General features: G+C 44.9%; 1 protein-coding gene across 4 annotated transcripts in view; it reads left to right on the top strand.

Moving 5' to 3' along the window:
• The window catches only part of ENOPH1 (enolase-phosphatase 1), a 37,319-nt gene extending 34,638 nt beyond the window's left edge, over positions 1–2,681 (top strand). For all 4 annotated transcript variants that reach the window (XM_065914657.1, XM_065914660.1, XM_065914658.1 and 1 more), the window contains exon 6: positions 1,598–2,681. In XM_065914657.1, the coding sequence (XP_065770729.1) occupies positions 1,598–1,737 (140 nt within the window). In that variant the 3' untranslated portion in view covers positions 1,738–2,681. The remainder of the gene's footprint in view (positions 1–1,597) is intronic.
• Positions 2,682–14,522: the final 11,841 nt, after the last annotated feature.

The raw sequence follows: 14,522 nt of genomic DNA, 5'->3' as shown, positions 1-14,522 counted from the left end.
GTTTGTTTGTTTTGGCTGCGCTGGGTCTCTGTTGCTTTCCTTGGGCTTCCTCTTGTTGCAGAGCACCGGCTCTCGGGTGTGGAGGCTCAGTAGCTGAGGCATAGTGCTTAGTTGCCCTCTGCCGTGTGGAATCTTGCTGGATCAGGGATCAAGTCCATGTCCCCTGCATTGACAGGCAGATTCTTTACCAGTGGACCACCAGGGAAGTTCTGACTGGTCCTGTTTTTATTTCTACCCATGCATGCTATGGGCTTCCCGAGTGGGTCAGATGGTAAAGAATCCGCCTGCAATGTAGGAGACCTGAGTTCGATCCCTGGTTTGGGAAGATCCCCTGGAGGAGGGCATGGCAACCCAGTGCAGTATTCTTGCCTGGAGAATCCCATGGCCAGAGGAGGCTGGCGGGCCGTGGGGTTGGAAAGAGTCGAACATGCCTGAGTGACTAACACATCCATGCTGTCACTGATGTTAAAGCACTCACGGCCCAGTGAGAAGAGAGGCAACAGGTAGTGACGGGTCAGGTCGCATTGTCCTGTGCACGCTTAGGCACGCCAGCTTAGGCACGCCAGTCATGTCCGACTTCTGCGACCCTACGGACTGTAGCCCTCCAGACTTGGAGGTTCTTTACCACCAGCACCACTTGGGATGTGCCTCATATTGTCCCGATGGAACTAAATACACGGAGCACCTAGGATGCTCTAACACAGATGGTGGTGGCTCTAGAAGATAGAATATTTGAGCTGACTTCAAAGAGTAGGAATCTGCCAGGTGAAAACGGGGGGCAGTCTAGCCAAGGGTTATGACATCTTTGGGCTCCAGGTATAAGTAGGTATTTAGCCTGATTAGGTCCTGGGGTTCCATTTGTCCCATATCTGTTTAATTGGAATTATTCCTGACAACCTGTCCTCTGGGAAGCAGCTCAGGTCTCTGGAGGACTGATGGGAGAGAATGGAAGAAAGCTGTTGGCAGGAAATGGCTCTGTCTTTGTGCGTTCATAAGCGCTTAATAAAGCTCAGGAGTCAAGGATACACCATCCTCCTAGTCTGTCAGTACAGTTACGTATTTGAAAAAATGTTTTCTGGAAAAATTTAAAACAATAATTCCACCCCCATGTGCCTTTTTTTTTTTTCTTTTTTTTAAAGATTATTTAGTTATTTGTGTTGGGACTTAGCTGCAGCATGTGGGATTTAGTTCCCTGGCCAGGGATCGAGCCCTGGCCCCCTGCATTGGGAGCTAGGAGGCTTAGCCACTGGACCACCAGGGAAGTCCCCATGTGCCTGTTTTTTAGCTTCAACAGTTATAGAATCTGGACTAGATTTCTTTCTTTTTTTAAGTTTTTTTTTTTTTTAAGTCTTTGTTGAATTTCTTACTCTATTGCTTCAGTTTTATTATGTTGGTTTTTTTGGCCACAAGGCATGTGGGATCTTACTTTCCTGACCAAGGATCAAACCCTCTGCATTGGCAGGCAAAGTCTTAACCCCTGGACCATCAGGGAAGTCCCAAGACTTGTTTCTTGCATTCCCACCTCCCTTTGATCGCTTTGACGCAAATCCCAAGCATCCTATTCTGCTGTTTCCGACACATCTTTTGCTTCTCGCAGAGGCCAGCGCTGCTGAGGAGGCGGACGTGCATGTGGCCGTGGTGGTAAGACCGGGCAACGCAGGGTTAACTGATGATGAGAAGACCCACTTCAGCCTCATCACATCCTTCAGCGAACTGTACCTGCCTTCCTCAGCCTAGGGGAGGGGCCCCAGGAGACCAGACTGTCTTCACAGCGTCGTCCCAGTCGTCTAGTTTTATTCTAATGGTAAAAGGCATTTGCTTAAAAAATACAGATAAACACACATGGAAGGTTTGTTAAGTGTGTGTATGTTCAGACTTCCTTTCACAAGCACATAAGTGGGAAAAAGAATATCCGTTCAGTGAAAAGGAAACTTATTTTAAAGATGCTCTATATGTAGAAATTGTTTGGGACCACAACCTTAACCCTTATGGAGGGCGACATATAGTTGAGAGAAGAAATTATGACTGAACAGGTCGAATGTGTTAATGTTTATCAAGTCAAGTATCAAAATAGATTGGTTTGAGCGGTTTCTCAGAAGCCTTGTTATTTTGAAACTAGAAGTTTTTCAAAGACATTCCTAATAATTACTTCCCCTTTTAAATTGTGAGTTTAAGATTACAACAACCTAATTTGAAACTATTAATCTCTATTTACAAGTGGCAAAGCTATTTGTTTCTGCTCCAGAAGAGAGCAGAGTTGGGAAAGAAAATGCATGTGAGTCTTGACTAACCAAGTGTCTGCTACTTAAGAAACTTGCTGATCATTGTGGTACCCACAGCAAGCAGTTGCCTTACCAGTGGAAAAGATGCACTAATGTAACAGCTGAAATAGAAATGTGCTTCCTAAGGTTTAAGCAAACAGCCCTAATCCTGCCCGTTACAGATTTCAGAGTTGCCCAGCTAACTACTTCTTAGCACAGTTTGAGAACATATGTTAATTCCTATTTACTATTAAAAAATGAATGGTTTACTGAAATTTGTCCAAAAGACCTAGAGCCCTGATATCTAATATGAAATGGATGCAAGAAATGTAAATTTTATAACAGCATTATTTATCCTGGTTCAGCCTAATGGGATGGCATGTCAGTTTCATGTGATTAATAAAAGCATTTTCTTCTTCATTCAGTTTTATGCAAGCTTACTTACTGCCATAAGCAAAAAAGTAGCTGAAGAGAGATTGGATAAATAAGAATTTTAGTTTAGCTTTTGCCTTAATCTTGAGTGTGTGTTTGTGATATGGGTGTTTATGTGTGTATGCATTTTAATGGATGCCAGTAGAAAATCACTGACCATTATTTGAGTTTTATATATATGGGTAGCCTTAGTAGTTACTATTTCATTTGGATAGTAAACATTCAAAATATAAGTGGATTTCTTAGATTTTTGAGAATCTTATGTTTGAGGTATATAAGATAATGCTTGAAGGAGGCAACTATTCTCCCAGTTAATCAAGAAAATTGAATGAATCCTGGAGTAATAATTGTAGTAGCCTTGCAAATAGGAGAGGACAGGGAACATAAAAGATTTTATGTTGATAGTTTCTGTGTTGTAGTAGCTAATTAAGAAATCTAAGGACTGTGAAGATATTATTGTTCAGTCGCTCAGTCATGTCTCACTCTTTGTGACCCCTGAACTGCAGCACGCCAGGCTTCCCTGTCCTTCACCATCTCCCGGACTACACTCAAACTCGTGTCCACTGAGTCAGTGATGCCATCCAACTATCTCATCCTCTGTCATCCCCTTCTCCTCTTGCCTTCAGTCTTTCCCAGCATCAAGGTCTTTGCAAGATATGTGAAGATAGAGAAGAGTAGTAAAAGGGAAATGAATATAAGTAAATCTTAGAAATGGGAGTAATTTGTAAGTGTTAGTAAAGCCACAAATGGTAATTAAAGGATGAACTTCATACAGATTCTGAAAAAGCTTATGAGAAGACAAAGGGGATGGCTTAATGATAGAGGAACAACTGGAAAAGTCAGGAAGGAATGAGAAAGTTATGCACCAGGGACGAGATCAGAAAGAAATGAAAAGGAGAATGCTCAGTTGCTAGCCAGTGGAGAATTGAGCTGGAGAGTGTTAGTCCCTCTAGGCTGCTATAACAAAATCACAGAGATTAGGTAGCTTAGAAACAGCAAAACTTTATTTTTCACAGTTCTGAAGGCTGGGAATTCCAAGACCAAGGTGCTGGTGAATTCATCATCTAGGGAGAGCTTGGGTCTTGCTCTGGTGGGCGGGCCCATGCTCAGTAAATCTTTAATCCAGTTTTCTGCTGATGGGTGGGGCCTGAGGCTGCCCAGTCTGGAGTCTGCAGTCTCTATGGTCGAGCTGCCATATGATACCTCTGTGGAAGAGCTTGGGCTTCCCTTGTGGCTCAGCTGGTAAAGAATCCACCAGCAATGTGGGAGACCTGTGTTCGATCCCTGGGTTGGGAAGATCCCCTGGAGAAGGGAAAGGCTACCACTCCAGTATTCTGGCCTGGAGAATTCCATGAACTGTATAGTCCACGGGGTCACAAAGAGTCGGACTCTATTGAGCGACTTTCATTTTCATTTTCACTTTCCTTTTGTGGTAGGGCTGATGGCAGCCTCCTCCAAGAGGACTTATGCCAACACACTGTGCCTCCCAGGACGGCTGCTGCCAGTGGCCCTGCCCCGCAGCAGGCCGCTGTTGACCCACGCCCCCACAGGAGCCTCCTGGACACTCACAGGCAGGTCCGGCTCAGTCTCCTGTGGGGTCACGGCTCCTTTCCTCTGGGTCCTGGTGTCCTCCCAGAGTCTCTAGCAGGCATGGAGTTTGATTCTAACCTGGCTGTGCCCCCTCCTGCTGGCTCGTTGCAGCGTCTCCTTCGTCCTTGGACGGGGGATATCTTTTTTTGGTGGGTTCCAACATCCCCCTGTCGATGGTTGTTCAGCAGCTAGTTGCGATTTTGGTGTTCTCGCAGGAGAAGATGAGAGACGAGGGGAGAGGCCTGTTCCCTTGCCGCTGGCTGTCTTTGTCGCTGTCACTGCACGTGGTGGTGGAGGAGCTTCTTGGGCCTCATTTATAAGGACACTAATCCCATTCATGGCCCCAAAGGCCTCAAAGGTCCTGCCTCCAATGCACCACCTTGGGGGTTAAACTTCAACATAAGAATTTGGGGTAGGAAGGGGGAACACAAGCATTCAGTCTGCAGCTAGAAGCATTTACTATGCATAATAAAAAGGGTACTAGATACCGTATTAACACATGTACATGGAATCTAGAAAAGTGGTACTGCTGAGCCTACTTGTGAGTCAGGAAGAGAGACGCAGACAGACAGAACAGACTTGTGGGCGTGGTGGGGGCAGGGTAGGGTGGGATGAACTGAGGGAGCAGCATTGATGTATATACACCACCACGTGTGAGACAGACAGCTTGTGGGAAGTTCCTCTGTAACACGGGGGCTCAACGTGGTGCTCTGTGACAATGTGGAGGGGTGGGGTGAGGGGTGGGAGTGAACCGAGGGGAGGGGACCTGTGTGTACCTGAGGGCTGATGCACGTTGTATGGCAGAAACCAACACAATATTGTGAAGCAGTTATCCTCCAGTTAAAACGTTTTTAAAACGGGTCCCAGAAACACTAATTCATGATGAGTAGGTGAGGATAGAAATAGATTAAAAAATTAAGAGAAAACTGAAATACCAGATTCAGTTTGTCAGCGTGGGCTGGGAACAAAGGGAAAAAAGAAAAGGTGCGTGGGGTCTTTCTGAGGTCCTAAGAAATGCATTCATAATTAATGTGATGGAAAAGGATCTTAGAAGAACTTGAGTTATCAAATAGGCTGGTTCTGAGGAAGAAAAAATGCCTGGAGAGTAGGGAGTGAGCTAGGAGCTGAGTCCAGGTCAAATCATGATCCTTACTAATAGAAAAAGAAAAATCTCACCTCTGAAATTTCCAGAAAGAGACAAAGGTACTAAATTTGCTAAGCATCTTACCTGCTTCCTTGATAGCTCAGTTAGTCCCCTGCAATGCAGGAGACCCTGGTTCGATTCCCGAGTTAGGAAGATCCCCTGGAGAAGGGATAAGCTGCCCACTCCCATACTCTGGCCTGGGGAATTCCATGGACTGTATAGTCCATGGGGGTCACAAAAAGTTGGACACAACTGACTGACTTTCCCTCTCCCTTTTGCCTGCAGAGATATCAGGGCACAAAGGCCTCTTAAAGCTGTGTCTCTTTTCATTCCTGTTAATCCAGATCTGCCTTGTGTTAGTCGCTCAGTCATATCCAATCCCATGGACTCTAGCCCACCAGGCTCCTCTGTCCATGGGAGTCTCCAGGCAAGAATACTGGAGTGGGTAGCCATTCCTTTCTCCAGGGCGTCTTCCTGACCCAGGGATCAAATCCAGGTCTCCCACTTTGCTGACAGATTCTTTACTATCCGAGCCACCAGGGAAGCCTAGTTGTGCTCCCTCCCACAGGAGCACTGACCTTCGATCTTGGGTCGATAAAGTTGGTTTCTTAGAAGAGAAGCCTCACGCAAAGGGGCTTCTCTAATCTTATCAGCACTTGGCCTTCTGCAAGGCTGGCTTGAGTTGCTAAGCCTAACTGGTGACTTTTCACCGACAGGTGCACGGCAGCCTTTGTCCAGCAGAGGGTGCTGTTTCTCTGGGGACTAGGAAGTGTGCGTCCTCCCAAATTAACAGCAGATGGCGCTAGGAGGTAGCGTTAAGAGAAAACGGAGGTGTGTGTTTGTGTGTGCGCGTGCGTGCGCACGAGGAGGTAGCGTTAAGAGAGAAAATGAGTGTGTGAGTGTTGGTCGGTCAGTCGTGTCTGACTCTTTGAGACCCCGTGGACTATCCCGCCAGGCTCCATTGTCCATGGGATTCTCCAGGCAAAAATACTGGAGTGGGTGGCCAGTCCCTTCTCCAGGGGATCCTCCTGATTCAGGGATCAAACGTGGGCCTCCTGAATCGCAGGCGGATTCTGTCTGAACCACCAGGGAAGCCCCAAAATGAGGGTGGTGGTGGTGGTGGTTGTGGATTAGTTGCTAAGTCGTGTCTGACTCTTGTGATCCCGTGGACTATAGCCTGCCAGGCTCCTCTATCCTTGGGACTCTCCAAGCAAGAACACTGGAGTGGGTTGCCATTTCCTTCTCCAGGGGATCTTCCTGACCCAGGAATCGAACCCGGATCTCCTGCATTGCAGGAAAATGATTTCCCAACTAAGCTATGGTGGTGGTGGTTTAGTCGCTAAGTCGTGTCCGGCTCTTGTGATCCCGGGGACTGTAGCCTGCAAGGCTCCTCTGTCCACGGGATTCTTCAGGCAAGAACACTGGAGTGGTTTGCCATTTCCTTCTCCCAAAATGAGTATATTTATCCTTAAATCCATGACAGTATTTATCCTTAAATTCATAACATGATATTGCGGAAGTCAGAGTAGTTTGGGAAAAAACAGTAATACTGAATGAAATCTAGCCACTAATGTTTTTCTTCCTTCTTTGTTCCCTAAGTCACATGAAAAAAAAAAAAGAATCCGTGACTTTGGATAACTGGTTTTTCTAGATGCAGTGTTAAAATGAACTTGTTTGGGGTAAAAAAACAAAACCAAACCTTGGAGTACAAAGTTGGATGTAGTATGTGCAGGAAGAGTTTCTTATTCCCACCACCCCTGCCCAGATGGTAAACTGCTGTTATCTTCCTCATGTATAAGAATAGCTTTGTAGTTTTCGCCAAAGCATTGGAGTTACTCTAACAGAAACAAAATTCACTCTGCAGATTTTACCCGAGTTATTCATACAAATATTTATTAAGCATCTACAGTGTGCTGTAAGGGGATAAAGTCCGTCCCTACTCTCAGGGTACATCCATTTTTTAAAAACTTTGATTCATTGGGTTTTGGCTGTGCTGGGTCTTCGTTGCTTCCAGAGGGCTTTCTCTGGTTCGGTAAGCAGGGGCTACTCAGTTGAGGGGCGCAGGCTTCTCACTGCGGTGGCTTCTCTCGTGGAGGACAGGCTCTGGGGTACTCAGGCTTCACTGGTGACGGCTCCTGGGCCCTACATGCTCGGGCTCAGGAGTTGTGGCACATGGGCTTGGTTGTCCAGAGTCGTGGGATCTTCCCTGATCGGGGATGGAACTCGTATTCCCTGCATTACAAGGCAGATTCTTAACCACTGGACCACCAGGGAAGCCTCAGTACATTCATTTTTGGAGGAAGCAGTCAATAGACAATAAGTGATAGAAAATTAGACACCAGTAAGTGCCCTGAAGAGAAAATAGCGCAGTGGCTTTTTACAAGGAGGATGCTCTTCCATCTAATCTGAACATGAAAGACTAGACAAGAAACTGGAAGCAAAACAAAACAAAAAAAAAGAAACTGGAAGGAAGAACATTCCATGAAGATGGAATAGCATGTAGTAAAGATCTAGAGCAAAGCTTGGCTTATTTCAGAAATTGAGAGCAGGCCAGTGGCTGGATGGCATTGGAGAATCAGGTGGAACTAAGTCGTCAGGCCTTGGTACCACAATAAGGAGTTTGGTTTGTTTTCTGCAGGTGGTGGGAAGCTCCCAGAGAATTTTAAATGGAAGATGGCATGATGTAGGTTATATTTTTAAGGGAATTCTCTGTTGGATGGAGAATGGATAATAGGTGGGCAAGAGTGGACATAGGAAAACCAGTTAGATGTATCAGAGTTGAATGCCAAGGCAGAGGCCGCTTTAGGTATTTTATTCAGAGAGGGATTTAAAATGCAGAGTGAGACATTTGTGAAATCAACGGGAAGGACTAGAGGAGGAGTAGTGGCAGGTGGTGTTGCTGGATTACAGAGTTAAAGGAAACTCACAGTAGTTGAGTCCAGAGTTTGAGAATCCTGCCGCCACTGACGTTGCTACTCAGGGCTGGCCAGACGCTGGAATACCAAGTTAGCCTGTTACAGCTTCTTCCAAACACTGGTACTCTGTCACCTTGCTTACCAACAGCAGTACCAATAGGAAGGTTGCCTCTGGGTCTTGCTTCTCTTTATTAACTTTGTGCTAGTACATTTAATAGACAGTATTGAATTTTAACCTAACTCTAACACATTAGAGTGTCTGGGACATGTTTTTAGGTTTATAACATCTCCAGTTTGTGAATAAAATGGTGCTTGAGAGAGACAATTTGCTAGATCTAAGACAAGATTATTGCAGTAAGGATGGTGGTGGCTTGGCTTAGGATGGCAGAAGTGGAAATATATGGAAGTGGACACAGTGAGAGTATGTTTTAGAGGTAACAATGATAGCACTTGCTTATTGATTGGATTTGGAAGAAAAATTTTTCTATTTTTTTAGCTTGAGGAGTTGTAGCATGTCAAGTGTGAAATGCCATTGTAGACATGACTAACAAGCAGTTGAATTTAAGCCCAGAATTGAGGGCCTTGCCCTGGCTGGAAATCAGATTAGTGAGTTCTATGGCCAAGCCCAGAATTGAGGGTCTTGCCCTGGCTGGAAATCATATTAGTGAGTTCAATGGCCTGAAGATGCTATCAAAACCCAAGTCATTTATCCTTTAAAAATATAACACGTAAGAAGAATGTTGATAGAAAGCCTAGACCGAGCCCTTGGGCTCTAACATTACAGATCAGGCTAAGGAGAGTAGTCAGCAAAGGAGCTGGAAAAGGATTGGGCATGGAGGAAGGAAAGTCAGGGGAGTGACATGTGAGCCAAATGAAGAAGTGAGTGCTCAGGTGTGTTAGGTGCTGGTAAGCAAGTCAGTTGAGAATAGCAGTGGTACCAGGATTAGACAAATGCAGTTTCAGGGGAGTAGTAGGCATAAAAGTAAGATGAGTTTAGGGACTTCCCTGGTGGTCCAGTGGTAAGAATCTGCCTCTCAATGCAGGGGACGCAGGTTCGATCCCTGGTTGGGAAACTCAGGTCCTACATGCCAAAGGGCAACTATGCCCACGTGCCGCAGTGAAGGCCCAACACAGCGACAATAAATAATTTTTCTTTAAAAGTAAGATTAGTTGAAGCTGAAGAGAGAATATGAGGTCTAAAGACTTATCAGTTTGGTGGATCTTTTCAAAGAACAAACTTTTGGGTATTTTATTTCTCTGTTTTATCTTCACTCTAATCTTCATTATTTCTTTTCTTCTGCTTGTATTGAGTTTAGTTTGCTCTTCTTTTTCTAGTTCCTTAAGGTAGATAGTTAGGTTACTGCTTTGAGATCTTTCTTTTAAAAATATAGTCATTTATAGCTGGGAATTTCCCTCTGAATACTGCTTTCACTGCATCCTGTAGGTTAGGTATCTTGTGTTTTCATTTTCATTTATCTTGAAGTATTTTCTGGTTTCCCTTGTGATTTCTTCTTTGACTTATTGGTCATTTAAGAGTGTGTTGTTGAATTTCCACATACTTGTGAATTTTCTAAATTTCCTTCTGTTACTGATGTCTTGCTTCATTCCATTATACTTGGAGAACTTTGTATGATTTTGATCTTTTAAAATTTATTGAGACTTATTTTGTGGCCTGACATGTGATCTATCTAGGAGAATGTTCTCTGTGCCCTGAAGAAGAAGAATGTTGTTTTCTGCCACTGTTGGGTGGAGGGAGTGCTCCATGGATGTTCACTGGGTCTCACTGGTGTGTAGTATTCAGTCTTCTAATTGTTTTTTCCATTGTTGAATGTGGAGTATTCAATTCTCCATGTATTATTGTTGAACCGTTTCTTCCTTCCATTGACTGTTTTTGCTTCGTTTACTTCGGTGCTCTGTTTTAGGTCCATATATATGTTTATAGTCTTCTTGCTAGATTGGCCCTTCATTATAACCAGTGAACATCTTTGTCTCTTGTAACAGTTTTGTCTTAACCTCTATTTTACCTGATGTCAGTATACCAATCCAGTCCTGTTTTGGTTACTGTCTACACGGCATGACTTTTTTCCTCCTTTTCTTTTCAATCTGTTTTTACCTTTGCATCGAAAATGTATTTTGTGCAGATAGTGTATAGTGGGTTATATTTTAAAAATCCATTCTGCCAATCTCTGCTTTTTGATTGAAGTTCATTTCTCCACATTTCATGTAATTACTGGTAAGGACTTTCTTCTGTCATTTTTCTATTGGGTACAAACTTGTAATTAGGACATGAATAAGTTCTGGAGATCTGATACATAACATTGTGATTATGGTCAACAATACTGCATTATATACCTCAAAACTCATTTCTGTATTTCTTGTATCTTTTTTGTTCTTCAGTCCTCCGTTGTTGCCTTGCTTTGTGTTAAGTAAGTATTTTCTAGTATGCCATTTTAATTCCCTTGTTTCTTTCTTTTACATTATGTCCTTGAGTTATTGTATTTTCCTAGGTGGTTATATTTTCTCTGGGTGGTTATAATTAACATCTTAAAACAATCCATTTCTAATTAGCACTACCTTAATTTTAATAGATATAAAACTCTGCTCGTATATAATTCCATTCTCTGCCATTCCTCTACTTATATTTTGGTCACAAATTACATCTTTATTATGTGCCCATGAACATAGATTTATAATCATTTCCTTATGCCCTTGTCTTTTAAACCAGATATGAGAAAAAAAAGGAGTTACAAACAGCAAATATATTTATATTTTCATTTAATGACTCAGTGGGAAAGAATCTGCCTGCATTGCAGGGGATGTGGCAGGAGCCATGGGTTCGATTCCTGGGTTGGGAAGATCCCCTGGAGAAGGAAATAGCAACCCACTCCAGTATTCTTGCCTGGGAAACCCCGTGGTGGGCTGCAGTCCATGGGGTTGCAAAAGAGTCAGACACGACTTAGCAACTTAACAACATCAATATTGTGTTAGTTCCCTAGGGCTGCAGAGAACCGCAGATTGGGTGGCTTAAAGCAACAGAACTTTATTCTCTCACAGTTCTGGATGCCAAAACTCTGAAATGAAGGTGTCGGCAGAGTTGGTTCCTGCTGGAGGCACCGAAGGAGAATGCGCCCCTTGTCTCTCGCTTCTCCTGACGGCTGCCGATGCTCAGCGTTACTTGGCGTGCAGAGGCATCACTCTGATCTCTGTCTCCGTCTCCAGTGGCTTTCTCCCCATGTGTCTGCGTCTTCACAGACTGACTTACAGGCTCACCAGTAGATTGGATTAGGGGCCGACCCTCCTCCAGCATGACCTCATCTTAACTGATTGCATCTGCCACAATTCTGTTTCTAAATAAGGTCATGTTCTGAGCTCTTGGGGATTAGAACTTGAACAGATCTTTTTGGGGAAACACAATTCAACCCATAACACCAGGAACATGTCAGAACTTTTCACAGCCCTCATTTGCCGAAGTATCTCACTCTCCACTCTTTCCTCTCAAGCTTTTTAGTCAGTCTGTCATTATCCCAGTTGTTCTACAGTACTCCGGGTAGCTGCGCCTGATCCACTGACTTTAAACTTTTTTTAAAATCTATCATTTGTTTTTGGCAGCACCGTGTCCTCGTTGGTTTCAGTGTGGACTTCCTCTAGCCTTTGTCGCAGTGTATGGGCTTCTCATTGCAGCCTCTTCTCTTGTTGCCGAGCATGGACTCTAGGCACACGGGCTTCAGTAGTTGCAGTACTTGGGCTCAGTAGTTGTGGCACAGGGGCCTCATTGCTCCAAGGCATGTGGAATCTTCCCACTCCAGGGATCAAACCTGCATTGGAAGGCAGATTCCTATCCACTGCACCACCAGGGACATTGTTGACAGTTGCCCTTGGGTAGGGTAGCTGCCTCAACCCTGCGGAATTCTTAGCTAGGCACGATAAAGGCAAATGCTTTGAGCCAGTCCCCCGAGAAGCCACCGGCTGGTTGTTATGGACTGAAGTAGGTTTCTAGGCCCTCCGCCACCCCCCACCCAACCCCTCTCAGATTGATATGTTAAAGCCCTGACTTTCACTGTGACTGTCTTTGGAGATGGGAACTTTAGGAGGTAATTGACCGCAGCCATGAAATTAAAAAGACGCTTGCTCCTTGGAAGAAAAGTTATGACCAACCTACACTGCATATTAAAAAGCAGAGACATTACTTTGCCAACAAAGATCTGTCTAATCAAAGCTATGGAGTTTCCAGTAGTCATGTATGGATTTGAGAGTTGGACTCTAAAGAAAGCTGAGCACTGAAGAATTGATGCTTTTTAACGGTGGTGTTGGAGAAGACTCTTGAGAGTCCCTTGAACAGCAAGGAGATCCAACCAATCCATCTTGAAGGATATCAGTCCTGGGTGTTCATTGGAAGGACTGATGCTGAAGCTGAATCTCCAATACTTTGGCTACGTGATGTGAAGAACTAACTCATTTGAAAAGACCCTGATGCTGGAAAAGATTGAAGGCAGGAGGAGAAGGGGACAACAGAGGATGAGATGACTGGATGGCATCACCGACTCAATGGACATGAGTTTGAGTAAACTCTGGGAGTTGGCAGTGGACGGGGGCCTGGTGTGCTGCAGTTCATGGGGTCGCAGAGTCGGACACGACTAAGCGACTGAACTGAACTGAAACTGAAGGTTAGACAAGTCAGCAGGGTGGGGCCCTGGGCTTCCCTAGTGGCTCAGTCAGTAAAGAATCTGCCAGCAACGCAGGAGACCCTGGTTCCATCCCTGGGTCGGGAAAATCCTCTGGGGGAGGGAATGGCTATCCACTCCAGTGTTCTTGCCTGGAGAATCCCGTAGACAGAGAATCCTCTGGGGGAGGGAATGGCTATCCACTCCAGTGTTCTTGCCTGGAGAATCCCATAGACAGAGGAGTCTGGTGGGTTACAGTCCATGGAGTTGAAAAGAGTCAGACACAACTGAGACACACACACACACACACAGTGGGGCCCTGATCCAATGGAATTTATGTCCTTACAAGAGGAGGAAGAGACCCCAGAGAGCCCTCACCGAAAACTGAATTGGCCAGAACCTTGATCTTGGACTTGCCAGCCTCCAGACTGTGAAAAAATAAACTTCAACAAACAACCTATGCTTTTTTTTTTTTTTTTTTAACTGCTGCTTGAACTAACACAGCTCAAAGCGAACAGCCACAATTCTCAACAAACGGGGTCCATTTTTCTGCTCTTACCTGTACCAGAAATACAGGCTGTCACTGTCAAGGCCACCCTTGAGCCTGGGAGCAGGGCTGGGACCAGAGAGAGTTAAAACACCACCACGCTCTCTGTTTTTACTGAGATTCAGCTGTTTTTGTCTTAAGCCTTTCCCTCTGGGCTGCTGCAAGGTTTTACTTACTTTCCAGAATGTTGAAAAAGTTGATTCTGACAGGTTTTGCCAGTCTATTTCTGCTTCCTTAGAGGGAGGGACTTGTTTTTTAATAAATTAATGTATTTATTTGGCTGCACTGGGTCTTAGTTGAGGCACGTGAATTCTTAGTTGCAGCATGAGGGATCTAGATCTCTGAGGAGGGATCGAACCTGGGACCCCTGCACTGCATGCTTGGAATCTTACCCACTGGACCACCAGGGAAATCCCCTGGAGGGAAGGACTTTTGAGGTTCCTTGTGTGTTAGTTGCTCAGTCATGGCTGACTCTTTATGACTCCATGGACTGTAGCCCACGAGGCTCCTCTGTCCATGGGATTCTCCAGGCAAGAATACTGGAGTGGGTTGCCATGCCCTTCTCTGGGGTATCTTCCCCACCCAGGGATTGAACCTGGGTCTTCCCACATTGCAGGCAGATTCTTTACCATCTGAACCATCATGGAAGCCCTATTCTGTCATACCAAAAATAACACTTTGACCCCAACGTGATTTAAACACATAACCTCCTGGTCTGGAGTCACACACACTATTTCGTTGCTCCAGGAAGCCTTCCCTTACTCTTCCATTTTCACTGCTGTCATCCCACCATGCTCTTTAACAATATGACATTGACACTCCTCCCACCAAGAAGGTGGTGACCTTTGTTCCCTCCTTGAGTCTGGGTGGGAGCTTATGACAGCTCCAACTGAAAGAGGCCCTCAGAGGTGACACTCGGACTTCCCAGGCAAGACTGTGAAAAGGATACAGCTTCTTAGACTTTTTTCAGGA

Source organism: Muntiacus reevesi, chromosome 22, assembly GCF_963930625.1.
Source record: "Muntiacus reevesi chromosome 22, mMunRee1.1, whole genome shotgun sequence".
NCBI lineage: Eukaryota > Metazoa > Chordata > Mammalia > Artiodactyla > Cervidae > Muntiacus > Muntiacus reevesi.
Note: the sequence above shows the minus strand (reverse complement) of the source record. Positions and strands in the feature narration are given on the sequence as shown.